The sequence below is a fragment of the Pantherophis guttatus genome, chromosome 1 (assembly GCF_059756535.1).
Source record: "Pantherophis guttatus breed Tessera chromosome 1, ASM5975653v1, whole genome shotgun sequence".
NCBI lineage: Eukaryota > Metazoa > Chordata > Lepidosauria > Squamata > Colubridae > Pantherophis > Pantherophis guttatus.
Genome location: NC_142063.1, coordinates 235,093,856 through 235,108,020, shown reverse-complemented (window position 1 = coordinate 235,108,020; position 14,165 = coordinate 235,093,856). Strand labels below are relative to the sequence as shown.

At 40.7% G+C, this 14,165-nt stretch overlaps 1 protein-coding gene across 3 annotated transcripts in view; it reads left to right on the top strand.

The window, feature by feature from the left end:
* Nucleotides 1-410: 410 nt before the first annotated feature.
* SNX14 (sorting nexin 14) overlaps nucleotides 411-14,165 on the top strand; it is a 48,725-nt gene continuing 34,970 nt past the window's right edge. For 2 of the 3 annotated variants that reach the window (XR_015731377.1, XM_034408922.3), the window contains exons 1-9: nucleotides 411-1,000; nucleotides 3,130-3,250; nucleotides 5,257-5,333; nucleotides 5,424-5,502; nucleotides 6,021-6,064; nucleotides 8,553-8,640; nucleotides 9,055-9,139; nucleotides 9,280-9,436; nucleotides 13,618-13,693. Coding sequence is in view for 1 of the 3 variants with exons in the window: in XM_034408922.3 (XP_034264813.2) it covers nucleotides 861-1,000; nucleotides 3,130-3,250; nucleotides 5,257-5,333; nucleotides 5,424-5,502; nucleotides 6,021-6,064; nucleotides 8,553-8,640; nucleotides 9,055-9,139; nucleotides 9,280-9,436; nucleotides 13,618-13,693 (867 nt within the window). In the remaining 2 variants the exon portion in view is untranslated. Of the gene's footprint in view, nucleotides 1,001-3,129; nucleotides 3,251-4,792; nucleotides 4,853-5,256; nucleotides 5,334-5,423; nucleotides 5,503-6,020; nucleotides 6,065-8,552; nucleotides 8,641-9,054; nucleotides 9,140-9,279; nucleotides 9,437-13,617; nucleotides 13,694-14,165 lie in introns of those variants that run through there. The other variant, XR_015731378.1, reaches the window with a different exon arrangement.

The window sequence follows — 14,165 nt, the reverse complement described above, 5'->3', positions numbered from 1 at the left end:
CGGCTTGCTCAGCGTTCTCGCGGAGCCACACAGGAGTATATCGCATTAGGGGAGCAGGTGCATAAAATGTATCTGGTGTCCAACTGGTTTTGCATCGGAAGTGATGAACGGGAACTGTACTCTTGGGATTGCTGAAGTAGTATAATTCCCAGCGTCCCTCAATATTTGCCAGCTGCAAACGAATGTTGGAATTTATATTCAACGACCTCTGGTCCCCAAGTTTACAGCCACCGCTGAAAAGCCATCTTTTCTCATCTTTTACCGCTATGAATTTGTGGGCAGGATACGCTGCAATCAAGCCCAGGCATCTCGAGGGAAGAAAAGTGATGGGGGGGGTGGGGAGGCAGGGCTTCCGCGTTTATATAGTTTCAAGGCTTCCATCCAACAGAACGCGAGTTATTCGGCGTTCCGGGCATCTGGGCAACGATCAACGCCGCCATTTTAATGGGCTTTATTTCCTCCAGGCTAAAGGGCAACCAAAAGAGTCACGGTAAGGGCGGAAGTGCCTCCTCATCCTGCCCCTTCTTGTTTGGTCGATAGCTTTTGCGACTCGAGAGATCGCGAGAAGAAATCGAAAGAAAAGAAAGAACTCCGCTCCTTTCAAGCAGCGGTGTATTGGCGCTAAGTAAGGGAACCCGGGTGGGAAAGTAAGCAAGAACGGCTTCAGGGGCCGGCGAGGATTATCTTCCGCCTTGGAGGAGCGACGCTATTGGTCTAGCCCTCCGCCACGTGATGCGAAGGGCTCGAGTGTTGGAAACCGGAAGGCAGGGGCTTTCGGTCCCTTCAAGTGTGCTAAGGAGCGCCTGGGGATCCTCGGGTCAAGCTGAAGCCGGGGGCGCAGTCTCCCCCCATCCTCCAGGATGAGGTGGGCGCGCGCGGCCGTGGAGAGGCTGTGCCAGCGCGCGCGCCGGGTGGACGTTCTGCGCGAGACCTGCCGCCAGTACCCTTTGTTTTGCTGTATCCTTTTGGGGTTCAGTGTGGCAACGCTCCTACTCAGCCGGTAAGGAGAGAAGCCCGCCTGGGTCCGGGTCTGGTGCTGGCCGCTATGAGCGAGATGGCTTTGGACTTGGTTACATGTGCCTGCTGGCGCAGCTTCTCCCTACGGGGCGATGGAGGAGGATATAACTCCAGAAGGGAAATGGTACTTTTTGATAGGATATGAAGAAGGGGAAAGATGTGATGCTTTCTAAAAACAGAGGCAAAGCCTTTTGATATGATTGGGATTCCTCCGTAACCATATCAGGTTCTCAAAGTATGTAGCACTGCGATCTCCTAAAAGTGGATTTGTGTCACAGCCCCCGCCCCCCCCCCAAGGAAATAATTTCATTGGGTTGGAGAAGAAAGAAAAATGTGTGTTACTTTTATAAGCTTTATTCCCACCACCACCACCGAGTTATCGAATGTTGTGGAACTGTAAACTGTAGGACTTGCTCTGGCAAATGAGGAATAAAGCTCAGAACCAGTTTTGGTAATGTCCTACTTTAGTGTTGCAAGTGTGGTTGCTTATTTTTTGTTCTTTTTAAATGTGATTCCCACGGGGCTCTGGCTCACCCATCTAGAGCTCCTGGCCAAGTAAGGATTGGATGCAGATAAGATCAGATACACAGATAGGGAAGTTTTTCCTTCCCCCAGCCATTCAGTTCACAGTACTATAGGTGTAACTCAAGCATAGCACACATTGGTTTCACCAACCCCAGTCAATTATCCAACTTTGCTAATTTCTTACCATATGTTTATGCCCTTCCTTTTAAGCATGATTCAGGCAGGTAGAAGGCATAAACATAAATGAACATGTATGGTTGTTTTTCTTACCAATTTTCTAAAGGAGACTAGCTAATTTCACTTTTTGTGTCTCTATATAATCCACTTGTAAACAAGTGAAGGAGGGATTTATAATTGTTCCAATATAAACAAGACTGGTTTGAGTTCAGCTTCAAAACTTCCCTTTAGGAAAGAAAGGATGGTGTGAATTGTTCAGAGATCTGAGGAAGTTGGTTAGAACAATGGATATCAACTCCTTCACCACTAGTGAATTTTAATATTTATTTACAGTATAGATGTTTTAGAAGACTTAATAGGAGTTATAATTTATCACATCTGTTAATGCCAGGCTGAGGAGATTTTATAAGCTATGGTCATACTGTATGCAAAGCAAAATTCATTTAACAAATACATTGTCAGAATCTGGAAAGGACTGGTTAAGGAATACTATCAGATTTGTGACTCTTGGAAGCATAGCTAAAAAAAATTTTTTTTTAAAGTAAACTGCTGTTCTGATTTTAATTGTCAAGACATAATAGCCTCCAAGGCAAGGTGAAACAGTGCAGTTGTGTTTACAGAATTAGCAAAAACAAAAAACAAAAAAAAAGCCTGGTTAACAAATGAGTGCTTCCTGTCATTTTCCCTTGTCTTAAATTGCTTTGTTTTCTGAAGCTAGAGCAACAACTGCTTTGGAATTATAGAAATAGGGATGTATAACCAGGGTTTATTGTTGGTTTGTATATCTGGAATTTTTTCCATTCTGACATAGTAAGGGAAAGGATCAAGAGTAAGGGCTAGGTGCAAAGGACTTAACTGATTCCATCTGCAGGATGATCCCAATAGTTGCTCTTTAGTTATTGTAAAGAGATTTCCCCTTAAATTGCTGAAATGAAACTAAAGCATCAAATTGCCAGCTTTTTTTGAACCCAAGACAAATTCATATTTAATAAAGTATTTATATCTATTTTGGAACTCTTACACTGAGGAGATATTTTTTAAAAAATAAAGTTGGGCTTTGGTTGGTATCTTCTTCCCTCCCTCCCTTTCTTGATATATGTTATTTGCATATTCCTAACTACAGTATTTTTTATTCACTTACGAAATTTATAAGCCACCCATCTCACTATCCAGAGCGACTCTGGGCAACAAAGTAACATTTTTCTTTAAAATATTAATAAAATATTCTGTGAATTGGCCTATTGGGCCTGAGTATGCTATTTCTGAAGTAAATACCATGCAGGATGACTGTTTTGATAGGTATGTAATTATACATTGGGCATGTAGGTATTGAATATAATATTCCAGAGTTGGAAGCAGGGCTATGTTATTTTGCGCTGTTGGATTGTAATTTTTCCCTTTACTTTTGAGGTATCGTCACATCTTAATGATCTTCTGGTCTTTTATGGCGGGATTTGTAACATTCTATTGTTACTTAGGACCAGATACCCTCTTACCAAATATTCTGTTTACAATAAAACAAAAATCCAAGGTAATGTATAATTTTGTCAGTGTACTTTTTATATTTTTTTATGGACAATAGTGAAATATTGCTTGTGTTACCTGCAGGCTTCAGCATTTTTAAATGTTACACGAGAAGCTGGCATTTTAGATCTATTCATTGCTAATTACTTTTAGTTGCTGTGAAGCAAATTAAATATATCCTTGATCTAAAAGGAAGAATAAAGTTGTAGCAATAAACTTGTTATTGTGTTAAGCTTGTGTTAAATAAACTTATTATTCTACTTTTCTTTTGCACCCTTATGTTTTGAAACATTTCCTAGTTGTTGACAAATTTGGATTCTTTATGTAGAGATTTATAGTGGGAACAGGAAATTCATTTTGCCATTGTGGATTAATAAAGTTAGTTTCATTTCACCCATAAGTTTAATGGCATTTTAAAAAAAGTTTTCATTCTTTTACCATTCTCAGAAAATCGATTGTAAGACTGTTCTTTAATCAATTAAATTACTTGATAGATTTTTATTGACTTACTGGGTAGGATGTATTCATAACATATAAAGAATTATTTTGTTGAGTTCACTGCATAAATACTGAATATATTACCTAGTAGTGAACTAATATTTCAGAATCGTGGTTGGGAAGACATTGTTCATCCTTATTTTGCTTTCTGTAGATCATACAAAAATGCTATGAAACATGCATATTAAAAAAAAGCCCAGAGTCTTCAGAAGTAGTTGTTATGAGAGTAGTGCTGGCAAGCTTATGATACTGGAGAAGTGACTTGAAGTTGTAATGAAAGAGGGAGATTCTAAGGCAATTTGTATTTTTCTACTTACAGATATCCCTGACTTACGACTAATTTTGGGTGAACCCCAAAATTTATGTTGCTAAGAGAGACAGTTGTTGGGGGTGTCTTTTCCTATTTGAAAACCTTTCTTGCCACAATTGTTAATTGTTATTAATTGCAGTAAAGTTAATACGGAAAGTCAATCCCCATTGACTTTGCTTTTCAGAAGGTCGCAAGAGGTGCTCACGTGCTCCTGCGACACGGCAATCGTCATAAATAACATGCTAGTTGCCAAAGCGCCTGAATTTTAAGCACGTCATCATGGGGATGCTGCGACAGGCATAAGTGTGAAAAATACATCACTTTTTTCAGTGCCATTGTAACTTCAAACTGTCACTAAACGAATGGTTGTAAGTTGAGGGCTACCTGTATTTTCAGCTAAGGTTTGATACTCCTGCTGCTTTAAATAAATAAACCCAGAACTGATTCTAGTGTTAAAAAGAAGGGAACTTGCAAAGTTTTCACTTGCAGCATTATCCAAGGTAAGACTAGGTAATCTATTCCTATTTCCCTGATTTGGTTGGCTTGATGGGAAAGTTAGTCTTTCAGTAATAGCCAATAAGGATTAGTGGGGAGAAAGGGAAGGCAGAAGAGAAATGTTTTGAAAGTGGGATCCAAACTATACATTTGAGAATTGCTTCCATGCGTGAATTAACTGAACTTTCTACCTGATGTATTTATGCCAGGGGAATAATTTCTATTTTTTCCATACTGTACAGGTAGTCCTCAACTTACGACCACAATAGAGCCCAAAAGTTTGTTGTTAAGTGAGAAATTTGTCAAGTGAGTTTTGCCTAATTTTACAACTTTTCTCGTCACATTTGTTAAGTTAATCCCTGCACTTCTTAAATTAGTAACACGGTTGTTAAGTGAACCTGGTTTCCCCATTGACTTTACTTCTCAGAAGGTCACTACATTACATCCAAATGTAAATCACGTGACTATGAGGATGCTGCAACGGTCATAAGTGTGAAAAATGATCATAAGCTTTTTTCAGTGCCATTGTAACTTCCAACAGTCACTAAGCGAACTGTCGTAAGTCGAGGACTACCGGTAATTGCATTCCCTCACTTCCACAACTGACAAAGCTTGATCAGTTTTGTTACCAAAAAAAAAAAAACACCTTGAAATGGATAGTAATTTTACTAATATTCTGAAGAATGAATTCCTTTCTGTTTTCATTTTAGCAATTAAAATTGCAAGAACAATCTTCCCAGAATGGCAGTTGTGCTATATGTGAAGATATCAAATGTAATAGACATGGGTGAGTTAAAATATTTCAGGGGGGTAGCGGTAATTATATTTTCATATCTTAATGGGGATGAATGGAATATTTTTGTTGTTGTTTCTATAGACCTGCATCTCTATTAGAAGATTATCAGCCATGGCTGGGCCTGAAAGTTCCTTCTAAAGTTGATACTTCCTTATCAGAGGTAATTGTTTATCATCATCAGTTATAGATAACTCCTGTAACTCATTTTTTAAACCAGAAGGCTTTTTTAATTGTAGCGGTATCAATTGCTATTCTTCTTAAAATGCTTAAACATAAACATTTCTGTCATATTTTCTAAATCCCAAGATGAACAACAGTTTTCATTATTTTTAAGTTGCTACCCTGGTAGGATAGTTAATCCTTTCTGGCTGCTGATAACACAACAGCATTAGAAAATCCAAGTGCTAATCTGGATGCATGCAAGAATTTACCTAGTTGTACTCTTGAACCTATAACTACCGATATGAACATAGATTCAGGTAGCCTTGGTAGTTATATGTATGTTATTGAATATGTCCTTCAGTTGCATACCATGTCTTTGGTTATCTCATTTATTATGAGCAAGCAACTTGAATTACAAAGCGCAGAGTGAAAAATATTAGTGTTTTTGCATGTTTATATGTGCTAAGTATTATTGTTGGCTATTATACACATCTTAATTATTTTACTTGTTTGCAGATGTTTGAGCTAGTACTAGAAAATTTTATTTATCCTTGGTACAGGTAAGGTTTTTATATAATTTGCCTTTGAAAATCCATCTGATCTCCCTAAGACAATGTTGTTATTTTACTTTCAGGTTTATTTAGGTTCTCTGGGGATAAAATCCAGGACATCCAATATGATTTATGACAGAATAAGGACACTTACCGTATTTTTCGGTGTATAAGACACATTTTCCTCCCCCAGAAAAGTGGGTGGAAATATCTGTGCGTCTTATATAGCAAATGTTGCTGAAGCCCCGCCCACCTCTTTGCAATTTACCTCCTTGCAGCAAACAGCCTGGTCAGCTTCAGCACAGTCTGATTTTGCACAAGCAGCTGATTGGTGATTGGATCGGCCTCCCGGAATACCACCTATAAGCTGTTCCAGGCTGCAGAGATCGCCCTCGCCCGTCACTGCATTGCTGCCCATCGCTGCTCCCACGCGTCTCATTTTTGGCCCATTCCAAGCGTTGGGGATAGATGGCGGCGGCAGTGATCCCTGCTACCTGGAATGGGCAAAAAATGGGACACGTGGAGACCAAAAATGGGACACGCAGAGGCGGCGATAGGAGGCAGCAGCGATGGGCAGCTGCAGCGGTGACGGGTGGGAGCAATAACAAATGGTAAGATTTGTTCCAGTTTTCAAGTTTAAACTTTGCAACAAAAAAAAATAGAAGTTAAATTAAAATTTACTGGGAAAACTGCTAGAAGACCATTTCAAAGGCTTTGTCAGAATTCTTCACTTAACGACAATAGTAAAGTGCTGCTCTTTAGGAAGTTACTGCAGGAAAAGTGCTGGCTACTGTTCTGATCTCTAATTTGCTTCAGCAAAAGGCGAATAGGGATGTAGCTTGCATGAGAAATGCAGGAGGAAATAGAATGAAATAGAATTCTTTATTGGCCAATTGTGATTGGACACACAAGGAATTTGTCTTTGGTGCATATGCTCTCAGTGTACATAAAAAAGAAAACATATATTCATCAAGAATCACAAAGTACAACACTTAATGATAGTCATAGGGTACAAATAAGTAATCGAATCATAGTAGGAAACAATAAATATAAATCTTAAGGATACAGCAACAAGTTACAGTCATACAGTCAAAAGTGGGAGGAGATAGGTGATAGGAATGATGAGAAGATTACCTTGTTTCCCCGAAAATAAGACATGTCATGAAAATAAGGCAAATCAGACTTTTCAAGACGTGTGATAATATAAGCCACCCCCGCAAAATAAGCCCCCCCCAACTACGCGCCCCACTCCCCCCGCCGGGCATGAAAGGGCTCCTGCCCCTCACTTAGCCACCCGCCCCCTTTAGGGTGCAATTTGGGGATGGCAGGTGGGGCGGGCGAGAAGCGTCCCACTTCCCCCCCGGCCCCACCTGCCACCCCTCTCAATAAAGAGACGATGGGGAAGGGAAGCAGCCAGGCTGCTGTTGCCATTGGGGTGGGACGTGTTGGGCTGCGAGATGTGCAACTTACCTTTCCAGCACCATCACGTTCCTCGCATTTCTGTCTAGGGAGACACATTGTAGAAAAAACTTTCGCGAGTTCAAGGAGTTTGTTTGAACTCACGAGAAAGTTTTTTCTACAACGTGTCTCCCTGGACAGAAAGGCGAGGAACGTGATGGTGCTGGAAAGGTAAGACGCGCGTCCCGCAGCCCAACACGTCCCGTCCCACCCTAATGGCAACAGCAGCCTGGCTGCTTCTCTTCCCCACCGTCTCTTTATTGAGAGGGGTGGCAGGTGGGGCGGGGGAGAAGTGAGATGATTCTCGCCCGCCCCACCTGCCACCCTCAAATTACACCCTAAAGGGGGCGGGTGGCTAAGTGAGGGGCAGGAGCCCTGTCATGCCCAACGGGGGGGGGGAGTAAAGACGGCAAGGGGAGCCACATCATGCGTCTCACTTCTCCCCCGCCCCACCTGCCAGAAACTAGTGAGACTCGTTGCGCTGCCTCCGCCACCTCGTAGAGCAGGACTCTGCAAGGCTTGTGCCATTGCATGCAGGAACTGCAGCACAGCCGCGAGGTTTGACATACTGGCACAGCCGTGAGTGGCAGGATGCCAGCTGTACCAGTATGATGAAGCTCGTGGCATGCAATGGCACAAGCCTTGCAAAGTCCTGCTCCACGAGGAAGCAGCGGTGGCGGAAGACGTCAGGGTGGGCCAACGCGAAGAATGGGGAGGGGAGGCGACGGCAGCAATGGGACATCCAGTCCCACGCTTACCACCTCCTGCACCCCCAAAATAATAAGATCCCCCGATAATAAGGCCAAGCCCTTATTTGGGGGGGGTCAAAAGAAAATAAGACTTGGAATACCAAAGGCTTGTTGATTTACAGATAAGATACATAGGAAATAATATAAAGATTATAAAATGTATACGAAGAAAAAAATCATAAACTAATATAAACCTAGAATAAAAATTAATATTCTTGTTTGATAAAATTAAACCAACGAAAGTGCAGCCAAACTAAGATGGAGCTATATTTTGTTTTGAAATTTTGTAGGGAGATAACTGATGATGACTCACCTGTGGATGAATTAAGAGTAACATTACGATTTTTTGCATCTGTGTTACTTCGCAGAATTTACAAGGTGAGATACACAGTGATGGGATCGATATTGTATTTAATTAATGGCTTTGAGCCATAGACATAGTAAAACTACTTAAGAGATTGTCTCATTGTAAATATAATTGTTTTATATTAATCTAATTCTTGTGAAGTTCTTCAAAAAAATATTGGGGAAAGTTAGTTTAGTAGAGTAGTGAAAATTAGTGATGAGTTTTTATGAATTATGAAGGGATAAATTGTTCATCTCTTTTGAATGTTTTTATGAAATTTGCAAAATAACTCCAAAATAATTCCTTAATTTTCCAAGATCTTGATGGTGGGTTATAAGCTGTAGGGAGAGCATGAGACCAAAGGAATAATATGAATGAAATATATTTTGCAGTTACCTTTTTAGTTGCAATAGAGCAAATAATTTCTCTTTCTGTTTGTTCTTTAGGTGAATATTCCAACTGTTGTAACAAAAAAAATGCTAAAGGCAGCAATGAAGCATATAGAAGTAATAGCTAAAGCTAGACAAAAAGGTAATATTAAACATTGCATGCCTTTTATTTAGAAATAAATTGACCTTTCTGCTCTTATATTTGCTTTTATTTTTATTCTTTTAAGTATTGTCAGAAATGAATTTTCATATGAACTTTACTGAATTTAATTTTTCCTACAGTAAAAAATACAGAATATTTACAGCAAGCAGCTTTAGAAGAATATGGACCATCACTCCATGTGGCTTTGAGAAGTAGAAGAGACGAACTCAATTATTTAAGAAAACTTACTGAACTTCTTTTTTCCTATATTCTGCTTCCAAAGGCAACAGATTGCGGGTATATTATACTACATGTTATATTATGAAGCTCTAACATTCAGTGTGTTTAAATTTCCTATTTTTGTAAAATAGAAAAGCTAACATGTCAGAAAATCTTGGTATGGGCAGATTACTCTACCAGTCTTAATTTGTAACAGTTAAATGAACTTGGAATAGTTGATTCTTTCAGTGTTCATGAAAAGCCATCAGTGTAGGGCAGGGGTCTGCAACCTTAAACACTCAAAGAGCCATTTGGACCCGTTTCCTACAGAAAAGAAAACACCGGGAGCCACAAAACCCTTCCCGTGCCTGACTATTTCTTGAGCGGCCACAAAACTAGCATATGTAGTTGAATTAAACATTCTGTTTTCTTCTAAAACTTTTCTTGGATTTATCCATGGTTGGCCTATCGGGGCTTGAAAAGCTCAATAAATCGGGTGCCGACGGGTGTTGCACATTGGCGGTTGTGACACATATTTTGAGTGACAGGGGTAGCAGAGGGGTGAAGCCACAGGTTGCTGACCCCTAATGTAGGGTAGGAATTTGGTCTTGTCAATGCCTGATTGTGCTAAATTTCAATCAGTGGAGGAAAATCTTCTATTGTCTTCAACCATCAGGTATGCCACCTCCATTTCACAAAAGGCCACACCAGTATTGAAACGGCTTCTCAGGGCCCGCATTGCAAAAAGGGGTAGGGCAATATTTTTTTAATAAAAAAAATAACCTTGAATAAAATAACAGGTGGCAGACCTGTGGTTTACATGAATACATTTTACCTGGCTCAAAGCTCCTCAGATCCTTTGAATACTTATAGTTTGTTAGAAAAATCTGGCCTTTGGAATTGGTTTGAATATTTCTTTCCTAGAATTTGCAAAACCAGATATGGAAGTAAATGGATCGGTGTATGAGTTTTCTGTTCATGTATTTACTATTTAATCATGTTGTATATGAATGGCATGTATAAGAACTTGCCTCTCTGCAATATTCTAGAGTTTTAGAGAGAGTTAGTGGAGTTCTGTCTTTGGGAGTGAACTAGATAAGGAAGTCCACATCTTTTTGGCCAAGGCTTCTAGAGATATCCACCAATAAAATTAACATGTCCAGATTAAAATGGAGAGTATGGAGAGAACGGCATAACAATAGCCATTGTTCTTCAAAGGCATGCCCACTTATACTTTTGCCTCTTGAGTTGAGTAGAATCAAGAACTTTCCTTTCTAAGTGAATGGCTGCAGCAGAAGTGAATGTACAAGTCGCAGTTTGGAATAGTCTCCTAGTACCACTCTGGGATAACTACCCTAGCAATATCTTTTTTTAATACCACAAGCTCAGAGAGATCCTGAAGAAGTTCTATTATGTAACTTGCCGGGAATGAAAGATTTTTAACTCTGCAATTATGCCACCATCCAGTTTGAGGATCACCTAGCCTTGTGATGGCGAACCTATGGCACGCATGCCACAGGTGGCATGTGGAGCCATATCGGTGGGCATGCGAGCGTTGCCCTAGCTCAGCTCTGGTGTGCATGCGTGCACCAGCAAGCTGATTTTCGGGCCTTCTGAGCCCACCGGAAGTCAGGAAACAGGCTGTTTACGGCCTTGGGAGGGCCTCCGGGGGGGGGGAGGCCTGTTTTTCGCTCTCCCTAGGCTCCAGAGGCTTTCTAGAAGCCTGGGGAGAGCAAAAAACAGGCCTTCCCCACCCCCGGGAGGCCCTCCCGAGGCCGGAAACGTCCCATTTGCCAACTTCCGGTGGGACTGGAAGGCCCGTTTTTTGTTGTCCCCGGGCTCCAGAGCCTTTCTAGGTCCCACCAGAAGTTGGCAAACAGGCCATTTCTGGCCTCCGGAGGGCCTGGGGGGGCGTTTTTGCTCTCCCCAAGCTCCAAGTAAGCCTCTGGAGCCTGGGGAGGACGAAAATCGGGCCCACCGGGCCATTACGTGCCAAAAGCGGGGGGGGGGGACGTTGGGAGGTCGTGTGCGCATGCGTAGGGGGGCGGGGGCAATGAATTACAGGTGTGGGCATGCACACGACACCACCACCCCAGCGCTCCCCCCACTTTTGGCATGCGACGGTAAAAAAGTTAGCCATCACTGACCTAGCCTATTAGTTTATGAACAGGACTTCTACTACCACAGCATTATATATGCATATTTTTATATACAAAAAATACTCTATACTAGAATACCTCAAAATGCAGTTTCTTCTCCTCTCTAGATACCTTGTTTACTTGTCCCTTCTCTAAAGTGGTTGTAGAACCAGTTATACTGTCTAGAACAGATACCAGTTTTTCTGAAAGAAAAAAAAAACCCAGTGCCACTGCTTTAATCATTGAATTAACTTTGATGGGTGGATCCCATGATAGTATGTTTAGAAGCAGAGAGAGAGAGGGAGATTCACATTCTAACTAGCTGGACAGTTCTGTTATCAATTAAGAAGTAGCTTCCTCACAAGTTTGCACAAGAGCTATGAGTGTCCGCCTCAAAAAGCTGGCAGATAAATAAAGGGGGAAATCTTTCTGGTTGCTGAAAGTTCTGTAATTTTATCCTGTCCTCTTTCAAGAAATCTCCAAGAGAAAACTAAGGAAATTTTATTTTCTGGGGAGATGGCTGTCCTTAAAAGTGGCAGCATCATCCTTTTTCTCTCTCCAAGCGGTAGCATTAAAAAAGTTGGACTGTTGCCATAGGGTGCTCATGAAAGATTTAGAGCACTTTCTTTGAACTATTTTTAAACTTGGGAGTCAGTTTGGTCTAGTGGTTAAGGCACCAGGCTAGAAAGCAGGAGACCATGAGTTCTAGTCCCACCTTAGGCATGAAAGACAGCTGGGTGACCTTGAGCCAGTCACTCTGTTTCAGGCCAACCCCCTTACAGGGTGGTTGTTGTTGTGGGGAAAGTAGGAGGAAGAAGGTATATTGGATATGTTCACCGCTTTGAGTTATTTGTAAAAATAATAAAAGGCAGGATATAAATAAATATACTTTGTATTGTCTGTTGCACTGAAGCATGTTCTGCTGAACAACTAACAGAGTAACAGCTTGGCCCCAATGCTTTTAGCTTCAGAAGTGGTAGAGATTAGCTATTCAAGATTATGTTTTTTGCAAAGCAGTGTTGACCTCTTGGCTTTGCAGTCACCTGAACAAAAGTGAGAATTTTATGTGGATTCACATTATCTACCCTCACTCCAACTATTATCCTTTCAGTACCGTGGCTTGCCTTGATTGTCAAAGAAACACCAGGAAATTACCACAACGATATCTAGATGTACATTATTTTGAGGCAGAGATCCCACTACAAGTTTTTCTTAGCTATATAACATGTTCTGAGGAGGTCCTGCCCAGACACAAATAGTCATATGTGCAGCATGAGAAATGAAGGAAAGAAAATTACAAATCGGGAACTGTTTTTTCTTTGTTAGTACCACATATGTAGTGCCAAGCTATATCTTTTCAGTGTATCTGGCTTCTCTCTATGTATGCCAGGACAGCACATTAAATTACTTGCAAGGATTACAAGTGTCAAGAAGAAACAATGGCACACAGGCAAGAAATTGTTCAGTTCCCTCCAGAGATGAGAATATCAGTCTATAGTTTATTTTCCTTTCCCATTGTATATTGTTACATGAAAAGTTGAGACTGGATAATTGTTCTTCAGATTGCCATGATGTTTAACAGAGGATATCATTAAAGCACTGTATTTTTCTGGTTCCTTCAGCCCAGTGGCAGGGATCAAGTACACAGAGGCTTCAATTTGGCCTAGTTATAGTTGGCTGTTGTTATAATAAATGCCCTGTGTGTGGCATAGAACCCTATTATTTACAGGATCACCTGCTCCCAAAGGCTAAATGAGTAATGTCTCCATTTTTAGGAGTTACAGTATATTTCAGATGCATTTGCTATGAATTGGCTGCTTGATTTTAGTGACAGGTGTTGGGGATTTTTTAATTTATTGGTTTTAACTTCTTGTCATTCTTTTGTATGCCCCCAAAGTCAGATTAAGTGGGTGGATATATAAAGACTACCAAAAGGAAAAAGGTGTGTGTGTGTGCAGATCAGTTTTCTGTGAAAAAAATGTAAGATAAATTGTGTATGTATGTATTTATTTAACAGTGCATTAAATGATTTTTTACACCAATTTAATTTGAATGCTAACTTCATGAAAGCTTATGAAGAAGGTATATGACTACATAAAATTGGCTTTTTATTCTCTCTAGGACATTCACCTTACTCATAAGAGAAATCCTATCGGGTTCTGTTTTCCTTCCCTCTATGGATTACTTAGCTGATCCGGTAAGTGTTGAGAAGCTCCAGGTAATTTGTGTAGGCCATGGCAGGTGTATGGTGGCTTATGAAATGTGCAATGAAGGAGGAAGGGGTTCAACGAGAGATTTTTAATGAAAAATATTAACCTCAGGGTTGTCTCCTTTTATATCCAATTGAATTGTAGCTTGCAAGGGTCGGATATCTTAGCTAGGTGCAATTTAGGAGGTGTTTGTTAAAGAATCTTGATGGCCTGGAGGTTAAGATGCTCGCCTCCCACGCGGGAGATTAAGAGTTCAATCCTAGACAGTGACAGATATTTCTCTATCAGGGCACAAATAAAAAATATCTGTTGTGAACTCCACTTGGTGTTAGGAAGGGCATCTGGCCAGTAAACGCTCAGCTCCATACAGTCACCCCAACTGTACCCCAAATTAAGGGATTACAGGGTTATAAAAAGGGAGTTTTTGTTGAAAAATCTTTAAAATCTGCAGTGCAGTTT